General features: G+C 44.4%; 1 protein-coding gene across 1 annotated transcript in view; it reads left to right on the forward strand.

Annotated features, from left to right (window-relative positions):
• The window catches only part of HCN2 (hyperpolarization activated cyclic nucleotide gated potassium and sodium channel 2), a 64,680-nt gene that overhangs the window by 34,755 nt on the left and 9,784 nt on the right, over positions 1–20,141 (forward strand). The window contains exons 4-6 of the mRNA XM_054979637.1: positions 10,546–10,764; positions 17,054–17,200; positions 18,555–18,795. Of these exons, the coding sequence (XP_054835612.1) occupies positions 10,546–10,764; positions 17,054–17,200; positions 18,555–18,795 (607 nt within the window). The remainder of the gene's footprint in view (positions 1–10,545; positions 10,765–17,053; positions 17,201–18,554; positions 18,796–20,141) is intronic.

The raw sequence follows: 20,141 nt of genomic DNA on the forward strand, positions 1-20,141 counted from the left end.
AGCAGAAGAGAATGGGTGGGTGGGTTAAGAGGGAAAGAGTGTGACAGGAGGTGGGGGAAAGGAAGAAAGAGTGAAGGGGTGGAGGAAAGAGACAAGAGGAAAGGAATTGATTGAGGTGAGGGAGTAGAGGTGAGGGAGTAGAGGGAGGAAAAGAGGTGGAGAACGGGTGAGGGGGGTTAAGAGGTAAGGAGTGAGAGGAGGTGAAGGAAAGGGAGAAAGACTGAATGGGTGAAGGGAAGAGACAAGGAGAGTGGGTGTAATGGGGGAAAGAGACTGAATGGGCTGGGAACAGGGAGAAAAAGAGATGGAGAATGGGATAAGAGGGGAAGAGTGAAGGGGCGTAACAAAGTATTTCAAAATACTTTGAATGCAATTATTTCAATATATTACTTACAGCACAAGCTTCCAAACAAAACATTTTTCACATCATCATCTTAATATTCTGTGGTCTGTTGGTCTGATGCCGCGTGTGGCTTCGCAATCCGATGTAATTGAACTGCAAGTTTCTTAAAGGGACATTACACGTTGCCATGACTAAGCAATTTCAGAGAAAGCAGGTAAAATTTAATTCATTATTTAGCCCATATGGAGTCAGTGTGTTCAAACGGAAGATCCAACGACATTCCATTTGTAAGAGTTTTTGTTTAGCATTTTCAGACCTCATTCCAAAATTTGCTACGTCTATAACCTCCAAAACAGACACTTTTAATTCTTCTCTTGTATTATGAAGCTGAATAAAATGCTCTACCAAAGGTGCTTCCAGTGTCTTATGTCTTACTCTTGAAAGGTGTTCCTGCACCCGAGTTTTCAAAGGATGGGTAGTGCTACCAATATGTAATAAATTGCAGCTACACAGTATTACATAAACGACAAATGCAGTTTCACACGTAGAAAAGGCTGAGGGGTACAGAGGTTTGCCTGTATTTGGATTCTGTATTTCTGATATTCTAAAGGCAAGAGGGCAGATGTTACAGCTTCCACAAGGGAAGGGCCCCTTTGGTAAGGTACTAACATTTGAGTCCCCATCCATAGTTGAATGTACTAATAAATCTTTCAAGTTTTTTGTTCTCCTGAATCCTACAGCCATCAATACTTGAAAGCAAATGCCTGTGTTTCCAAATAATACCTGCAATCCCTGGAGCGAATTTGGTGTATTCAATAGCCCATCTGATTCTATCATTACCATTTTTAGGCTTAGGTACTAATAAGTCCCTCCGTGGAGTACTGCAAGCCCTATGATGAGCTGTTCTAATAACTTTTTCTGGATATCCCCTATTGACAAAGGTCCCTTCAAGGATCTGGCTGCCTAGAAAAAAGTCTTCTTCCTTAGATGAATTCTGTTTAGTTCTTAGATATTGTGAAATAGGAATGTTCTTTTTCAGATGACGGGGATGGTAAGAAGAGAAATGTAGGTATGAGGGTCTATCTGTGGGTTTCCTATAAGGACGAACACCCAAGTCTGTCTAATGTTAGTTTAAAGATCGTAACATCCCCAAAGTCTGTGCTTTCATTACTCCCCTTCCAGGTGGACTGTATATCTGAATTCATTTGATTCATCCACTGGACTAATGGTTGTGCCTGCTTCTGGTCCTTGAGATTTACCAGTGCTTCTATTCATTATCACAACCTTAATTTCATCTATATGCAAAGGTTCAGCAAGTAGCTGTTGCTGAGCCAAATCTAAATATGGAAGATCAAGGTGAGAGAAAAATATTTCCCAGTCTTCTCCTAATGGTTTTTTCCCCCTTACTATACAATTTAGAGCAAAACTTTTGAAAATGCAAGTTTATTTCAGTAGAGGTAGTATGCATTCTCCTCATACTCAGTTATAGGAATATAATTCTTGTTCTTTCGAGACGCATATGCAACAGTCCTCCTGTTAATAAAGGCTTTACGAGTTTCCCATTCAATAGCACGAGTATTCACAGTTTTTCTGCAAGTTCAGCTATCATCATTCATTTCGTCATTGAGCAGAGAGATATTAAGACACCATAAGCTTGGTGATCTAACCCAATCAGGAAACTGAAGAACGAATGAAATAGGGGCATGATCAGAAAAAACAATTACATCTGTATCACATGCTTTAATCTGAGACATTAACACAGCTGAAACAAGGAAATAATCTAATCGAAAACAGTTGTGTTGTAAAGAAGAAATAAAGGTACAGTCTCTGTCCTACATTTACTACCGTCCCTGGCATGAGGCTTGCGCCTTAGGGAGGCTCACAGCTTACCCATTCCTCTAATAGCAGTTGTTTCAAAGTGCCAACCATCTGCCAACCACAAGCTCACTGGGCAAGGGCCCTTCCTGAAACATGGGGTGGACGCCTCACCAGGGAACTGATGGCCCTTGAGCCCCAGAGGGAGTTCCACTGCTCTGTGCAATTAATAAACTGGAAATGTTTGCATTCTCAGAAAAGTGTGTGCTACTTTCTAGAAGACAAATATCTTAGCCATTGTTCTGACTGGCAGCAACTCTCCAGACCTCAGGTAGGGAAGAGTCTCTTTCCAAGGCCTCTCTCTGAGACCTTTTACCTGGAGAAGCCAAGAAACCTTCTGCATTCGGATCAGGTGCTTTGCCACTGAGCCATGGAGTAGTTGCCTTATATTGATTCAGACCATTTTGCTCAGTATTGCCTGTTCTGATTGGTAGTGTGATAGAACTCTGAGATCCATATGGCTCAAGAGCATCTGGGTTCTAAGAGCTTGCATGAGATTAATGGTTTTATCCTTCATTCCACATTGGCACTACCAGGTCAACTTAATCCTTTTTTGACAAAGGGCAACCAGTTTGGGCCAGATTCCCTTTTTGTCATGAAAGCGCAGAGCCATTTATATGGTGGGACCATCCTGTAATGATTCTCTGATTGGTAGCAGTAGTCTCTGACATCAGAGAAGGAGCTTTGCTTGGGTTTGGTTAGATCCACTTATCAATCTCACCAAGAAGGTTGGCTTAGGTCAGACTCCATTGCCCGTAAACATCTGGGAGCTCTGGATGTTTCTTTGTCCCCACTTTGGAACAGCCTAACATCTGGAGACCCCAAGACCAGTGAGCCAGGGGTTAAGAACTCCTCCATTATTTTGGTACTACAAGGAATTCTGTACATGCTCAGAGGAACCTGCCACAACCTAGGTAAAGTGTACTTAGCTGAGTTACCCCACCATTATTGTTTTATTTGAGAGACTGTGTGCTGTATGATAGTGTGATTCGACCTTGGCCCTCCTGTGTGCAAAGAGGTGTTTTACCAATCAAGCGTCCCCCACTTAAAAGTTTCTGCTCCTCGTGGTATGTATGTTTGTCTTTGGTCTGTGATTGGTTTGCCAGTCACCTGCTTGCTGGGGAGCAACTCCTGCTGCTGCGTTTGGTATCAGAATCCCTGCCTGTCGTGCATGGGATTAATTACCTGGCTACAGAGTATGCACTTGTAGAAAATCCTCTTCTGACTTGCTCCTCTCCGCCATGTCTTGCAACCCCAAGCATGCACACAGCTGAGAGTTACTTTCCTTCCTTTCCCAAACAAGTCCTATACCATAGCATTAAATCCTAGGACCTCATAACATCAGCCATAGTATCTTGGGCTCACCCTCCAGTGTGTTATATGCCATCATGTGTCAGCAGTGCCCTTATGGAGAGAGCCCTTACGGAGAAAGAGAAACAGGTCAGTCACTGGACAAAAGAATAAAAGGGGCACAAATATGATATTAAAAAAATTAAATAGAAACCAGCGGGACAACATTTCAACCTTCTGTTGATCCTCTAAATGTCAACATTTTGCAAAAGAACTTCAGAGGAAGACTCCAGCATGAATTGGGGCTTATTGTGAGGTTTGACACAATCTCCCTCTGAGGGCTCAGTATGAACTTCACTGTGAGTTGGATCCAACCCAAAATTTCCACTTGGGCCTGGGCCCAAGAGCACTTCCATACTATGGACCTGTTCCTTCAAGAGGAGTGCAACCCCGTCTAGAACAGGTGACACCTTAAATTCTGGGTCAGAGCTCCGCTCACCGGTAGTACTTCTGTCTTGTCAGGATTAAGCTTCAGTTTATTAACCCACATCCCATCCAAAAGAACTACCAGACGCTGGTTCAGCATTCCTACAGCATCCCCAGGATTGGCTGGAAGTGCAAGATAGAACTGAGCGTCATCTGCATATGGGTGACAACCCAGCTGAAATCTCCGGCTGACCTTACCTAGCAGTCCCATGTAGATGTTAAAAAGCATAGGAGACAGGATGGGCCACGGGACAAAGCCAAAGGGACTGAGCAGCAGCAACCCCTTCTAATACCTACCCGCTAGGTAGGACTGGGACCACTGCAGAACGGTGCCTCCCAATCCCAAAATTTCCGCTTGTGCTAGAGCTTTTGTGCAAGCGGAATCTCAAGGTCAAGGTCAAGGTAGCATCTTGCGCTGTCATTTGCCTTTCTGCCTGCACAAGGTCTTGTGTAGGCAGTTCCTGGGCACTATAATACATAGGAGGAGGAGAGCGCTGGGTGTTGCACAGCATGTTGCAGAGCCATGCTAAATCCATGTTCTTTGCTTGCTCATTGGCTGGATCCAAGCCATTAGGTCTCCTAACTATTTTAACAAAGCGTGTGACTTCCCACATGTTATAGGTGTTAACTAGTTTAGCAAAATGCATCTTCTTGCTGCTTTTCTTGATTAGGTTTGAATTTTACATAACCTAACCCTGTACATTCTAAACTGTGCATGGCTGGTGCCTAAATGACAGCAGAGTATGTGCCCAGCAAGCCTTAAGGGTATTCCAAAGGTAGAGTGCTACTGTCAAGAAAGCCCTATTTGAGCCCAAAACACTCTTAGTAAAGAGCAAGCTGCTTGCTGCATCTCTGCATGATTTAGTTGCTCACTTCTAATTAATTTATTCTTGGGAGAAATTATTCTGCAGATCTCTGCATAGATCGGTGTTGGATCATTCAGCTGCCTCCAGTGCACTGAAGAGGGTGTCCATTGTCTCTCTTCTGGACTTGTTTACTTCCCATTCAGGAGTCTTGCTCAGAACAGGGAATCTCACAGAGATGCCATATAAGCTGGGGTTTTCCTTCTCACCATTTGTTTTGGCCCTAAGAGTGAAGAGTGCCTCCAGTTATGACTGAGAGGTGCAAAGAGTGTCCCAACTATCAGAAGCCTGGGAATCATTTCACCTCCGCACAGTTGTGAATACTCTGTGCTAACAAAAAGGTGAACATTCTGTGTTTGGACATTGTAAAATCTGCACCAGTACGAGGGGGCTTCTTAACCTTGCGTTGTTTATACAAATGCAGCCCACTGGTGTGACTTCTCTTATTTTGCACAATCGATTCTGGTTTCACTAGGGAGGACCCAGATGCACTCACTAGCCCTCTCTGGCTTCTGACATTTCCCCCAGCCCCCATGCTTTCCAGCCTAAGGGCTAGAAACTTTTTCTTCAACAACAACAGCAACAAAATACCCCACGTTAGATTCTGTACATGGTGCCAGATTCAGCATGTTTTCCGCACTCCTGAAGCATGGCAGCGTTCACACATGCTTCAAAGCCATTTATACATCTGCTTCACTAACCCATTAGCTGCCCCCTCACTTCTCATCTTTGTGCCTTCTGCCATTCCTGAGGGAGTCTGTCTCCCCCAAAGCCAACCCACAAGCCAGGCCCATGGATCTAGTCTGTGCTTCAGTCTTGAACTTCTGTGCTGCAATAACTGATCTTGAGTTGCTGGAGGAAACTGAATTAATGCTGCAAGAAAAATGATTCTGGTGAACCCAATTTACATCCCCCCTCTAGAGGCAGAGAGAACGTTCCCAGTCCTCCAGGATCAACTCTCCCATCTGCATTGCAGGAAGGACCAACTTGCTAATCGAGAGGAGGGCACCCCAGTTCCCCAGACCTGCTTTGGGTGTGAGCAAAAGCGCAGCCATTTTTCCTTGCTAGCTTGAAATACAAAGCAGCTTAGTTGCTTGACCATCAATGTATAATAGCAATGTAAGGCAGCCAGGCAGTAGCTGTAGACAAGAACTATGAGCTAGAGAGAGAAGGAGAAGAGGAAGTCCCAATAGGGCACAGAAACAGAAAGAGATGGGTTTTCCTCAGAAGAGTTTTTACTTGTTCAAACTCTGTCCTTATTTCATGAAATAAAGGTTTTTCCTCTTCAAAGTTCCTCAAGTCTTGGTGTAAATCATTGGGCAAAGCACCAGGTCACAAACCTTGCTATTTTTGCAACATGGGGAAAATGGAGTCCTCCATCCTAGGAAGTCACTGTGCTGTATGTTAAAAGCTGGTTTGGGTGCATCTCCTCATCTCCCCATTGCCAGCATAGCCCAGGATCCACACAAGCATGATGAAAGACTCTGGTTTAGATGGCAAAAGCCAAAGGACAAGAGCAGTTGTGTGTGGCTATAGCCGTAGCAGCCGGGTGGAAGCTCAAGCACCTCATCTGCTTCCTTTAACCATGGACTAGGTCACTGCGGCATTGGCACCTGTGGCTACAGCATGCCCTGAGCTTTGTGTATCTCAGAAAAGCTGGCTTGCCAGCTTCGACAGCTACAGTCAATAGATGTGACCAGGCTAGAGTGGTGGGAATTGCAGATGGGGCAGACCTGAGTGTTCTTGAAACTGGGCGGGAACATTGATTTGACTGGATGCTCCTTCAGCAAAACTGCCTGACGTTCTCCCTCCCCACACAGCAGGGCCGAGTGTGCAATACTCACGGAGCTAAGACAGCTGTGAGGACTGTTACCTGTCAAGAGGAAGGAAATACAGGGAGCGACAGAGGCCATTGTGGGGAACTCATCCTTTGCCCTGGATGCCCTTGAACAAGGGAAGGGAAATAGAGATGGGCTTTCTTTGAGCAAATATACCTCAGTTTTGCTCTTCAGGGCAATGGGTACAAAGGAGAAGAGCTGTCAGGGACACTTCGTCCCAAGTCTCTTCATACATACCAAGTCTCCTGTGGGAAAGCGGTCTCTAGACACAGCTGCGGCAGGATACACGGCTGGCCCAGGAGCTTCTCGCCGTCTGAGTCCTACCGCTCAAGTAAGGGAGGGCAGTAATGATCTTGTCTGATCTTGCATGCCATGCTGGTAGCCCAGGCTTGCTCACGGGGTCAGTCGGCACCGCCTCCCAGCAGGACCCAGGAGGGGCAGAGGCCAGATAGTCCCACCCCTTCTTCCTATGCAGATAAGTTGCACATTTCCCTTGCCACAGAGGGAGGAGGAGGAAGAGGGGAAGGAACTATCTGGTCTGTGTCTGGACCGTCTGTTCTCTGCAGATTTTGTTCCTGAACTCCTTGCCAAGTCAGTTCACACCTTATGGTTCACCAAGGAAATGGAAATAATGGAAATGGAGGGAGGGCTGTAGAGTGATATTTCTTTAAGAGCTTGAAAGCATCTACCAATTGCTTTTGACCAACTTGTCTGGGCAGGATGGGACCAGTGCAGCTGGAGCAGAGACACCCCACTGCCTGCTCAGCAAATAATATTACCTTCTGGACAGTACCATGGAGAGAATCAAAATTCTAAATTTGGTGGACCAGTGGCTGTCCACAGCAGCCGTTCCCTTGGAAGGAAAAGGGAGCCCAAGGGTGGGATGCCTGCCACACGTGGCCTTGAAAAGGAAATTTGAAGCATTGGCAGTTTCGTTCTATCTTTGCTTGAGCAACCTGTGTGGGCAGGCATATTTGTATCCTTAGATCCTAATCAGTCCCAGGCAGTTAAGAATGGATTAAGAGAAAATCTCTTTGTAGATTGCCCTTCTGGCGGGTCGTTTTGTAGCCAACTTGGCTCCAGGACAGCCGTGGAAGTACCTCCAGGGGAAACATCTGGGACTGGGATGTGCCTCCAGGGTTCTCAATCTTCCTCCGTTTGTAGACTGCTTCGAGAGCCTCTGTAAGTGGCCTTAGTGGCCTAAGACAAGAGACGGAGCTCCTGGAAGAAAGGAGGAAAAAGGAAAAAGATCCTCAGGTATTCTTGTGTTCCTCCGAACAGCCATGCAAGTCTAGATATCTTTTAAGTGGGATAATCTGGGTGTATCCTATCCTCCCTAGTTGTTAGGCATACAGTTTGCGCAAGACACTTGGAGTCCCTGCACAGTCCAAGACTGAGGGGGGGGGCAGGGTGGACACCTGCACCCTACCTGATGTCAGGACACCCGTGATCCCAGCCCCAGAGTGTGTTACCTCTTCCCTTTTGCGCCCCAGTAGGCCTTAATCGCTAGAGATGTGTGGGTTAGGATGCTTGTTGCCTCATCAAAATGAGGGAGAAGAAATCTCTTATTTCCCAAACGTCTCTTGAATGTTAAAGGCCGTGGAACTAATTCTGTAGGACCAGGGCGCTTGGTGTGTGTGTGTGTGTGTGCAGGTATTTCTTTAGGGTCTTTCTTAGTACCAAAGTATAATGCAAATGTAAGGACAGCATGAGAGCTGAGATGGATCAACATTTCTCTTCCGAAAAAACATTTGAGATAGAAACCTTGAAACTGATTGTGTTGATCATCAAACTACAGGATTTTCCACATCTCTCGATGTCGCCTTGAAAGCTATCTTGCGTTTTCCCATAAAACCTTTGCATAGAAGAGTCCTGCAATTCTCATGCAACCACAGCTGTTCTAACATCAAGGCCCTGCCTTACATTTAGGCTCATGGCAGCACCCAGGATGTTCACCAAAGCTTCAAGTGCATCTGCTGGTCATCTTCCTGTACCTGCATCTGATAATATCCTGTCCGCTCCAAGGAGTGGTACTCTTGGGATGTTCAGTGGGTGGTGGTATGCCCTCAAGGCCATAGTTTTGGAATCCACAGGAAGAACAACTGCTTGGATTTGCTCCGAAGAAGAAGCCCCTGGAAATCCTCACCTATACCTTTCCTGAAAGTGAAGGAGACCACCAAGTTGGCAAGATAGGTCACACCTCTCCCAAGCAGGCAGCCATCATGTGACCAACCCAACTATTGAGAATAATAGATCCAGAGGCTACAAATGTATTGTAGCATAAGCTTTCGAGAACTACAGCTCTCTTCGTCAGATGCATTAGAGATTATAAAATGTTTTGACCCACCTTTCATGGGTATCTCTGTGACCAAAAGCAATAAATAGGTACAAAGATTCAAGTTCAAGTCCAGTGCATGGAGTTATTCCTTCCTTCCCTTCCTCTCTGTGAGATTAGCCATGAGGTCTTTTGGGCATCAGTGTGTCAAGACTGACTCCTTTTCCTTTGTAGATAGAAGGTAAAGGTAGTCCCCTGTGCAAGCATAGAGTCATTACTGACCCATGGGGGGACGTCACATCATGACTTTTCTTGGCAGACTTTTTACGGGGTGGTTTGCCATTGCCTTCCCCACTCAGGAAACTGGGTACTCATTTTACCGACCTTGGAAGGATGGAAGGCTGAGTCAACCTGGAGCCGGCTACCTGAACCTGGCTTCCGCCAAGATTGAACTCAGGTTGTGGGCAGAGCTTGGGCTGTAGTACTGCAGCTTACCACTTTGTGCCACGGGGCTCTGTTCCTTTGTAGCTACAGCTTGCAATAGAAGAGTCCTGCAGAAGGTCTTGATCCAGTAACAACTCTGGACCCACTCTGATAATTACTTTTTCCCTGTCTCATGGATCAAGAATGCTGTTCTGCCTCTAAAGGAGAAACAGACATTTTACTGACCATAATAAATATCTATGTTCTGTTTTCTAACATTTCCTACTGATGTGGGATTGTTTTCTTTTATCAAATGACCTACCCTTGTGAGGGGACAGGCCTTCTGAAATGGGATATTTCTTCATATTTCTCCTTCCTGTGTAGTTTTGTTTGCTGCCAGGGTCTGGTGTTTCTTTTTGGTTTCCAGCTGTTCAGCCTTGTTGGCTTTTCTCTTCCTGTGGTTCATAAAGTGAGAGAGGTTTCCACCTCTTTTGCAATTTGGTCTAGGAAGTCCTCCCCTCTAGATTAGCAAATTGGTCCTGTCTTCAGTCTGAGTGGGAGGAACAATCCCAAAGCCCTGCTGGCCCCACTGAGTACAAGAATTTATGGTAAGTAAAATCTCTGTTATGTTTGGCATGGTTTCTTGTGCTGGCTTGGGGCTCTGCAACTCACTAAATCCCTTCCACTGGAAATTTCACGTTGCACATTTGTATTTTTATTAGACTCTGATAATTCTGACTCTGCATTCAGTACCCGGTGATCTGCTTGCTTGTGTGGATGTGGACTATAAAGCCACGTTATTCCTGACCTAGCATGGCATTCCCTCAAAGCCCTCCTATAACCTGCCTGTCTCATTTACTAGCCTCTCTCTGCATCTCTAAGACCTGGCTTTTAAGACTTAAATTTGTGGCAGAGGTGATGTTCTCACTGGGGCCTTCCTTCCTGAACGTGTGACTGTATTACGCTTCCTTCGATGGCCCACCCAGCTCAGTATTTTCGATTCTGACTGTCCAGGTTTGTTTTGAGCAGCAATCAGACCTTTTGTGAACACGAGTGAACTCTCTCTGCTGGCCTGCTTTTGCTTTCCCTTGAAGCCTGGAGCCCTTTACTGCCGTCTGTTTGAGGCAGTCTCTCTCTCTCTTGCCCTCACAGAATGACTCCTGGAGTGAGCTCTACTCCTTCGCCCTCTTCAAGTCCATGAGTCACATGCTGTGCATTGGGTATGGGCGGCAGGCTCCGGAGAGCATGACTGATATCTGGCTGACTATGCTGAGCATGATCGTGGGAGCCACCTGCTATGCCATGTTCATCGGGCACGCCACAGCCCTCATCCAGTCTCTGGACTCCTCCCGGCGGCAGTATCAGGAGAAGGTACAGAGGGCAGAACTTGCGGAGGGTGGAACTATGGGCAGTGCACCAGGGTGGGGGGAACACATGCAGGTCTCTTTGCTAGCTGCATGTAGTTCCATGTCTGATGTGAGATTTTTAGTAGACATTCTTATGCTGATTTTTGAATCTAAAAAAAAAAAGTTTTAAGCTTGTTACAGTGATTCATGCTTCAAAAAGTATGGAAACTTTAAGCATCTTCTAGTACATACACTGTGCGTACAGTTTAGCCTCAATATACCTACGCTTTCCCCTTGGGCTTTCCACCTCAAATCCTCTTACGTAAAATGAGTACTTGGCTGACCTCTGGACTCTGTATGGGCATTGGCCCACAAGCTGCTCGTGTGCCTCCTTGCGTGATACTCTGTGTGTTCATATTTGGGTTACAGAGCATAATATTTATTTATTTTTTAAATAAATCCTATGTCACCTCTCTAGAGAAGTTCCTTGAGGTGGCTTACACATAATAAAATCAGAAAGGGCCATAAAACAATAAACAATTTAAAAACCCAACCAGAGGAGCTTAATATGAACGGGTCGTTCTTCTGAGGATAGAAGCAGACTATAAAAAAGATGCTAAAAGGTCAGTCCTTAAACATCTAGGTAAGGCCTGATGCCTAAAAGAGAGTAGCGCAAACAACCAAAGGCAAACGCAAGGTGCAAAAGACCATGTACCTGACAAAAGCACCCACAAATGAATAAATATACACACTTCTAATAATATTATCACAATATCTTAAGATCTTTAAAGTGCTTCATGCTACAAATGTACAAAGACTCAATATTCAAATAAACAACGTTCCTGCAAGGAAGTCCCTAGGGTATCATGAGTCCTTCACTGCCGTGTTTTCTTGCTTGAAGAGCTCAAGCCCAAGGTCGGGATCCCAGGAGAACGTGGCACAACAGCCAAATGGAGAAGACAAAAGGGAAAGGCCCGAGCCAGGGGAGCCCCGGCTGGGCCTTTCCCTTTTGTCTTCTTGACTCAACCTGTAAGAAAAAAGAGAGCAGATTTAAGAATGTTAATTTCAAGTCAGCAGCTGTGCCACGTTTACTTGTGAGTGAGTGAGGGGGAGCCCTGCTCTGGGGCCTTTTTCCTCCTATTTTCTTGATTTTCACCTGGAATATAAAAGAAAAAGAAAAAGTGAAAAAGATTCAGCAGGTCTTTTCCATTTGGCTGTTGTGCCACGTTCTCCTGGGATCCCGGCCTTGGGCTTGAGCTCTTCAAGCAAGAAAACACGGCAGTGAAGGACTCATGATACCCTAGGGACTTCCTTGCAGGAACGTTGTTTATTTGAATATTGAGTCTTTGTACATTTGTAGCACGAAGCACTTTAAAGATCTTAAGATATTGTGATGATATTATTAGAAGTGTGTATATTTATTCATTTGCGGGTGCTTTTGTCAGGTAAAAGAGAGTAGGGCAGGTGCCGGCATCAAGGGGAAGGGCATTCTACAGGCTTGGGGCTGCCACTGAAGAAGCCCTGTCACTGGTCACTGCTCCCCTCACATCTGAATGTGATTATATTATTAGTCGTGTTTATTATAACACTTTGGAAACTGCTCTGAGTGGGCAGTATATAAATCGTTGTTGTTATTTATTAATATACTAAATATTAGTATTTATTAGAGATGTAGCAAAGTGTGTATATTTTTATACATGCACACAAGTTCTCTCTGTGTTAGCAGTAGACAGGGTTGTATAGCCTTGACCGCAGCTAAAGGCACAGTTAACACATGGCAGAAATGAAGTCTTCAGGCTCCTGCGCTCCCACCACTCCACGCAGGGTTTAGGAATCACATTTCTCTGGAAAATAAACTGTTGCTTGTGACTTGGATGAAATGCCAAAATCTCATTTAATTTTGAAGACAGGACAGCCTGCCAAATGGTTTATTGTCTGTACATTCATCTTGCCCTTCCTCCAAGGGCATCGTTCTCCTGGCTCCCATTTTATCCCTGCAACCATCTTGTGAAGTATGTCAGGCTGAGAGAGGGCAAGAGCATACGTGCAAGCGGCCCCATGTTGCCCAGGAAGCTTTATGGCTGAGAGGGGATTTGAACCTGGGTGTCACTAGGCCAACACTCTAACTACTAGGCCACACTGGCGTTCTCAGGAGATACCTATGCGGATTCAAAGACTGTCTCCAATTTTCATTCTTTTTTTCTTCACTGAATATATCGGAAATGGGCAAAGCACTATATTTGGCAAGCCATTCTGTGTTTTGATCCCTCGCTTGTCTCTGTATGACCCCGTTACCTTCCTAGCCAACTTTCCAAAGCCGGCTTGAATGTGAAAATAGTGCATACAGATTAGTAATCCCATTTGCCTCCTGCCCTTCCTTTAGCAAGCTGCCTCATTCTCCAGCTGTGACATTAAATTTCTTTAGAAGAGAAGCAACGTGATGATTGCCTGTTGACTCCCTGCACGAGTCACTGACATGTCTAGAGCACAGAGTTATGTAGACACTCTGGAGGATCCTCCTCTAATTCTTACATATTCTAATTCTTACATTTCTTGGGAGTCTAAACTTGACACGTTGCCCCAAATTTTAATTCAGGAAAATAGTTTGGTATTATGAATTTTAGATGTATTCCTACGAATTTCTAGGATGTATATGGAACAGAAGGGGCTGACAAGAGTCAGGCTTGTGAGGGGGGAAGCTGCTGGCTAGATTATGTAGAAATCAGCCCTTCCTCTGCCCTGATTGCTCTTGACACCTGTGTGTGTTGGGCAGAGACCTGGGAGCTTCAAATTGACAGGCCCTGGAAATACCTGTAACAAGGCAGCTGCTAGCTGCGGTCTCCTGGGGAAGGGGTGGTGGTGAGGCATTGCTGCAAGATAGACAGAGAAAGGGCACCTTGACAGACAGAAGGCATCTTGACACTCGCCTTCCTGGACAGGGAAATCTGTTGAGGCCAGAATGTCCCCCCTTACCTATCAGCAGCATCTCCAGACCAACAACCTGCCCACCCAACTCACCCCCCCCCCCCCACACACAGTTTTTTCATTGTGACTCTGAATGCAAAGGAGAGCTTGAAAATGGGTCTTTAATTGAATGGAAAGAGGGGAGTGAATATCTCTTTCTTGCCCAAATGACAAAGAGGGTTTTTTTGGTGTAGTGCAGTAAAACAGATTAAAGTTATTTTTTTTTACTTAACAACCCATCTGTGAAAATTAATTGATCAGCTGAAAAGCAGGCGATTAATCTGCTACAACCTCTTTAAGCCCTGGAGAAAACCCACTGTTGTTAATTAATCCAGTGTTCAACACTGTATGCTGGGGAGCTCTGCCAGGTGTTCCTTGAGGAGGAGGCCAGGGATTATGTCTCCCAAAGCTGATCCTCCTTTGCGTGACGCATAGCTGCAGGGGACAGGTGGTGCCTGTTCTACGGCTTGCGCACAGTTTGCTGGGGGTGGCAGTGATGACCAGCAGGGACCTGCCTGTGTCTTGTGGGGGACATTTGCCTTGGCCTGTACGAAGCAGCTGGACATTTGCTTCCCATCTGGTCCTTCCTCCAAGGATCTCAAAGTATCGCACAGAGCTCTCTCCCCCTTCTCCATCTTTTCCTCTCGACTGGGGCTCGAATCAGATCGAGACTGTATCTTTTAAGCTTTCTCCAGGATGTGTGCATTTCAGAGTTGCATTTCAGTGAGAACGTATACATAAAATAATTTGCCAAGAGACCCCTAACTGCTTAAAATACTATCTTGTGTGGTGGAGAGCGCTGTCAAGTCATAGCTTACACAATGCAACCCTTGGTGGAGTTTTCACAGCAGGACAGTAACAGGTGGTTTGCCACTGCCTGCCTCTGCAACCCTGGTCTTCGTTGGAGGTTTCCCTTCCAATTACTAGCCAAGGCTGATCCTGCTTAGCTTCTGAGATCTGGCTCTCCTGGGCTATCCAGGTCAGAACACAATACTGTCTTACTGATTGGAATTAATTGCTTATCCATTTTTTTAAAAAAATCTGAGGGTGGTTCCCAGTGATGTAGGTTTCCTGGAAAAATTAGAATTGGGAAATTAATTCAATTGCTTTGATTAATCACATTACATTGATTAAATTATCCGGTTCCCTAAACAGAATGTGATTGGATTACATTTATTAAATTTTTAAAAATTACCCCATGTTCATTTTACGTTCTGAATACTTGATAGGGGGAGAAATAAAACGTTGTTTGAATAAAACATTCAAACCAATTCAGAGCTTTATATGGAAATAGTAAAAAATCCAGTAGCACCTTTAAGACTAACTAACTTTATTGTAGCATAAGCTTTCAAGAACCACAGCTCTCTTTGTCAGATGAATATGGATGGGCACTAAATAGGTTTGCCCTTTCTCCATGCAGCATATATATCCCTTTTCGTTCTCATGAGACCTCTGTGAGGTAGGCTAGGCTGAGAGGAGCGTACGTGTGCTGCTTGTGGTAACCTTTCTTGTTATGGCAGGTGCGTGGAAGTCCCCATAATAGGCTCAAGTTTTGACCTGAACTTTGTGACAGAGCATAGATCTGAACTCTGTTCCAACTCTGTATTTTTTTGTTTAGCTATTTGGAAAAGCTCGCTGAGCAACTGAGAAGAAAAGAATATATTAACCTTTAGTTAAGGTTTCTGTTCTTTAGCAGCCTCAGGTGGAATTGGCCACACCTTTCTGGGTTCTCCAAAAGGGCAGTATTCATGCGCTCTTCCTTATTGTTTACAGTCCACTTTTCTTGCTGAGACTCCGGATGGATTACACAATGTAAAACAATGAAATCCAGCAAACAATGCAATAGAATAGAATACAAAATGTTGGAGTCATGATGCAAAAAGAAAAAGATACTTGAAATGACGTATCATAAACCATGCCAAAAATGGAATTACAGGACGAGAATGCAAACCATTAAGAGCAGGGTAATGCAGCAGGGTAATTCATACAATAAATATTGAAACAGACTCCATTCCTGTTCCTTCTATTAAAAACCTCCTTTTGCACCATTCCGTTATACTGCAGTCCTGGTCCCTTTATCAAAATGCTCTCCTGAACAAGTCTCCTTTGCACCATCTATAGAACGATGGAACCTCGGGAGCCTTCCTGATCTTCCCAGGTAGGCAGTGGCATAAGGTGGGGAATGCACGTGTACAGGCAGTTACTGGCCTGGTGGCACCTTCAGAAGGCTTTGCTCAAATGAGCAAAGCTGGCTGAGGTGGAGCTCTCTTCTGGCTGCCCCACCCTAGCCTCTGCCTGGCCTCCTGTCTCCTCACATACTTGTGATGCCTTTCCACCATACCTTGAGGATTTCCCTATTCACTGATTCCCCCCCCCCTTTCTAATGTGTTTCTTTCTTTAGAATTATTTTAAAACTTCTTTTTTCTATCACAGACCAGTGTGTGGGTGGTGACAGTGAACTTCCCATGCACTCTCTTAGAATCAGCATAGAATCACAGTGTTGGAAGGAACCTCTAGGGTCATTTAGTCCACCCCCACTGCAAAACGCAGGAAATTCTCAAATACCTCCCCCCGCCCCCAACACAGTGACCCTTACTCCATGCCCAGAAGATGGTAAAACTCCATCAGGATCTCTAGCCAAAGTGATGTGGAGAAAATTGCTTCTTGACCCCAAAGTGATGATTGGCATTACCCTGGGCATGTAAGAAGGGGCCATGAGCACTAAGCACTGATTTAATCCTTCCTGCCCTCCCTCTCATGATCTGCCAGGTTCACAGAATCAGCATTCTTGTCAGATGGCCTCTGCTTAAAAACCTCCAAAGAAAGAGAGCCCACCACCTCCCGAGGAAGCCTGTTCCACCGAGGGACCATACTAACTGTCAGGAAGTTCTTTCTAATGTTTTGCTGAAAACTCTGATTTAATTTTAACCTGTTGGTTCTGGTCCGACCTTCTGGGGCAGCAGGAAACAACTCCATGCCATCCTCTATATAACAACCCTTCAAGTACTTGGAGATGGTTATTGTATCACCTCTCAGTCATCTCCTCTCCAAGTTACACATTCCGAGCTCCTTCAACGTTTCCTCATAGGACTTGGTCTCCAGACCCCTCACCATCTTCGTTGCCCTCCTCTGGACATGTTCCAACTTGTCTATATCCTTCTGAAATTGTGGTGCCTAAAACTTAACACGATACTCTAGGTGAGGTCTAAACAGAGCAGAGTAGAACGATACCATCACTTCTCGTGATCTGAACACTATGTCCAGGCACTGCCCAGACCAGCTTTGGCAGGGTTGCTGTGTGATGTGCCCACTAACCGTATCCCAGGTACATTATTTTTTCCTTCTTCCAGTACAAGCAAGTGGAGCAGTACATGTCCTTTCACAAACTGCCTGCGGACTTCCGGCAGAAGATCCATGACTACTATGAGCACCGTTACCAGGGCAAGATGTTTGATGAGGACAGTATCCTGGGGGAGCTCAATGAACCTCTACGAGAGGTAAGCATTGCACCAGATTGATGGGGGGACAATTGGTGCCTCAGAAAATCCAGCTACCGTTAGGGCGGAGACTGGAGTCCTTTCAAATGTTGGAGAATGAATGGAGAATGGGTGGTGGCAATGACAGCAAGTTCCTTGGGACATGCCTAGAGAACCCGCATAGATATGGTTCTCTGTGCAGTTGTAGAGATGTAAAGTTTCTGGAAATTTTGAGAAAAATTGGAATATATGCAGTCCTTCTTTTGCTAGCAAGCCTCAACTTATTTTACTGCTTTAATAGGATAAAATGCTTAGCATATATAGTTGAACTGTTTGACATATTTCTGGAGTTTAGAAGCGGAATTGTTAATATATACATTACTTGAGAGAGAAGTCTGCAAATTACTCTGTGCTACTTTAGCACATGGATCTTAAGTTTTTTTCCCATCTGCAAGGCAGGAAAAATAAAAGTTGAAATAAGGAAACAAATTGTGTAATAAAGAGAATATATTATTTGAACAGGAACAGAGAGTCACGTAGTCACAAAAGGACAGCCAGCATATTTGGATGTTGGGTTAACAGTTTAACACTGAAAACATGGAAGTCTTTTGACAGTGTATTATGAAACACATTGTAGCATTTTAATGCTGCCAAAATTACATTTCACAGTAAACATGTCCTTGAGAAAAAGTTGCATATGGCAGCAGTATCATTTTCTAATGACGAATGTTCTTGTTACGTATTTTGAGGGAGTTGACCTTGTTTCATATGAGAGTTTTTTATTGGAATTTTTTTCACTGCTCTCCAAAATTTCCCAGCTTTTCATTAATAAAATTGAAAAATAATGGAAAGAGTATTTCTTTACCCCCCCTGGGTTTTTCAAAGCTTTCACATGTCGCTGGGAAACTCTCCTTTTTCCAGAGAGCACCAAAGACATCCATGAACACGAGAGGCTGGGGGTGCAGCTTGTAACTGTAATCCCACTGCCCCCACCAATGCATATTCATTTTCTGATGCACCATCTGAAAAGGGCTTTTATGTTTCCTATTTCTTTCTTTCTTCATATTTGTATTTATCTTTCCTTTTCTTTGATCCTTTACTTCGGTATTTTTACAGAGATGTAAAGAAAAACACTTTACTTTGATGGTATCTTTTTACAAATATTTGGGCTTCCCTTTTAATTGTCCTCCCTCTCACTTGTCTCCCTGACATCTTGCACGTTTTCAGAGTAAAGAGAGTTGTAAGCCTCCCCAGCAGAGTCCCAAACGTCCAGGAAGGTTTTATTTTCTCATCTGTCTAAGGGCTGTGACCGCACGGCTCTGTCCTTCTGTTGACCTCAGTTCCTCCCTCAGCATCTTTGTCTGTCACTCCCCAGGAGATCGTCAACTTCAACTGCCGTAAGCTGGTGGCCTCTATGCCTCTCTTTGCCAATGCTGACCCCAACTTTGTCACTGCCATGCTGACGAAGTTGAAGTTCGAGGTCTTCCAGCCAGGCGATTACATCATCCGGGAAGGGACCATTGGCAAGAAGATGTATTTCATCCAGCACGGTGTGGTCAGCGTCCTCACTAAAGGCAATAAAGAAATGAAGCTCTCGGATGGCTCCTACTTTGGAGGTGAGGCAGGCCAGGAAGCTCGGTGTCTTTTCCAGCTGGTAGGCATAATTCACTGTGGGTATTCGGGGACAAATGCAAGATGGCCTGGCTCTTTCTGGTGCCAGTGAGTCAGGGGTCGGTCAATCAATCAATCAATCAATCAATCAATCAATCAATCAATCAATCAATCAATCAATCAATCAATCAAAAGTTTATTACAGTTGCAAGACCAGCCAAGTTAAGTACAGATAAAAAGAGCAGTTTTTAAATACTTAAAATGGATAAATACATAAAAGATAAAATCATATATATATATATATATGATATACAGTAAAACTCACTCACTTCATTAATTCACTTCCCAGCAATTGACGTTTCCTTCGTCAAGTGATTCTGCTTTCTGAGTGCTGTCACACAGAATTTTGCAACTGCGTAAGATACAGTAACTGCGTACTGCGTACTGCGTACTGCGTAAGATACAGCAACTGCGTAAGATACAGTTCTCTAGCTATCCTCTAAAAAATATACCCGAAGGGTTTCAGGGCTAAAATCCATATAATACTGTAATGGTTTAAATCTATAGAGTAGTGGAATAATTAATTGTATCCTTTCTTCATGATACAATTCACAGTGGAAAAGTATGTGAGTGATATTTTCGACCACTTTGTTTGAACAGGAACAACAACACTGCTGCAAAGGCAGGCGGGAGAATCTCCCATACAAAACTGCAGAGGGGAATGCATCAAATCGTGCTCTAGAGAAGGCCCATCTACATCTTTCGTTTGTAATATCTGAAAGATACGGGGACATGGTGTAACTCAGTCCTTTTTTTTTTTTTGACTCAGTCCTTTTTTAAAGCTCTAATAGCTTAGAGGGAGTAATGCCTCATCATTTTGGGACTCTATATTAATTAATCTCTGGGTGATTAAAGCTTTTGCTTTGTTGAGTCCCATATCAAACAGGGCTACCAGGTCCAAGCCAATAGCTATCTTTAAGCACCATGTAGTGTAAGGGTTAGAAGCTAACAACAAGGGAATTAAGCCCTTTGGCTCAAGATGAATTCTTAGCCCGTAATAGATGACACGTTCCCAGATTTTTATTTCGACTCTGGGCAAACCAGCTTCTTGCCTAAGAATGACATTAGGAGTACATCTAGGTGCATTAAATAGAGATCTGAGAAATTTAGATTGGGCCATTTCTAAGATCTTAACATTAGCAGTTAGTCCCATTTGTGATCCGTATAAGAGTTGTGCTAATGATTTTGTTTGGAATACTTTCAGGGCTGCAGGCACAAAGCCCGCACCTTCTCTGCTAAATAATCTAGGGACGGCATTTGCACTCTTTTCTGCAGCATTTGCTGATGAAAT

This window comes from Eublepharis macularius, chromosome 5, assembly GCF_028583425.1.
Source record: "Eublepharis macularius isolate TG4126 chromosome 5, MPM_Emac_v1.0, whole genome shotgun sequence".
Lineage (NCBI taxonomy): Eukaryota > Metazoa > Chordata > Lepidosauria > Squamata > Eublepharidae > Eublepharis > Eublepharis macularius.